At 57.6% G+C, this 736-nt stretch overlaps 1 protein-coding gene across 1 annotated transcript; it reads left to right on the plus strand.

The window, feature by feature from the left end:
• Window positions 1-736, plus strand: LOC8062789. The gene has a single exon (XM_002464684.2). It carries the CDS (start codon window positions 69-71, stop codon window positions 447-449), a length of 381 nt encoding a protein of 126 aa, XP_002464729.2. The 5' UTR covers window positions 1-68; the 3' UTR covers window positions 450-736.

Below are 736 nucleotides of genomic sequence, written 5' to 3' on the forward strand. Positions count from 1 at the left end.
GCCGCCTTCTCGTGCCTCGCAAGAAAGCAAGAAACTTTGCTGCAAAATTAAACGGCGGAGAGAGAAACATGGCGGCGGCGGCGACGTCTCAACATGCGGCGGCGCAAGGGGCGGAAGAGGGCGTCGTGGTGCTTCGATGCTTTGACGGCGTGAAGGTCGCCGTGCCGGTGGCGCTTGCACGGCAGCGGTCGGGGCTGGTCGCCGACGCGGCCGGCGCCGCGCACGGCGTGGTCGACGTGCCGGGCTACGTGTACGGGCCCGTGGTCGCCAAGGTGGCCGCGTACTGGGAGGGTCGCGCCGCTGCGACGCAGGCGGCGGACAAGGCTGGGGCGGCGTTCGACGCCGCGTTCATGGCGGGGCTGCAGCACGACGCACTGGTGGACCTCATCCACGCCGCCCACCACCTGGGCGACGCCGCGCTCTTCGAACTCTTCAGGTTCCGGGCATGACCGAGCAAGCGGCTCACACCGGAAGATGATCCCGTTCTCCAGTTAATGCCGCCGTTTCAACCATTGTGGATCAATTTCCCTATTTGTATTTTTTATTTACCCTGTCGATCTCGTAGTTTCCAAGGAGTACAAGTTTTGATTTAAGGCCCTGTTTAGTTCCTCGTCCAAAAATTTTTCATCCATCACATCGAATCTTTGGACACATGCATGGAACATTAAATGTAGATAAAAAAATAAACTAATTACACAGTTTAGTTGAGAATCGCGAGACGAATCTTTTAAGCCTA

This window comes from Sorghum bicolor, chromosome 1 (assembly GCF_000003195.3).
Source record: "Sorghum bicolor cultivar BTx623 chromosome 1, Sorghum_bicolor_NCBIv3, whole genome shotgun sequence".
Taxonomy (NCBI): domain Eukaryota; kingdom Viridiplantae; phylum Streptophyta; class Magnoliopsida; order Poales; family Poaceae; genus Sorghum; species Sorghum bicolor.

Coding starts and splice junctions, on each gene's coding strand:
- LOC8062789 (XM_002464684.2), top strand. CDS start 69: ATGGCGGCGGCGGCGACGTCTCAACATGCGGCGGCGCAAGGGGCGGAA.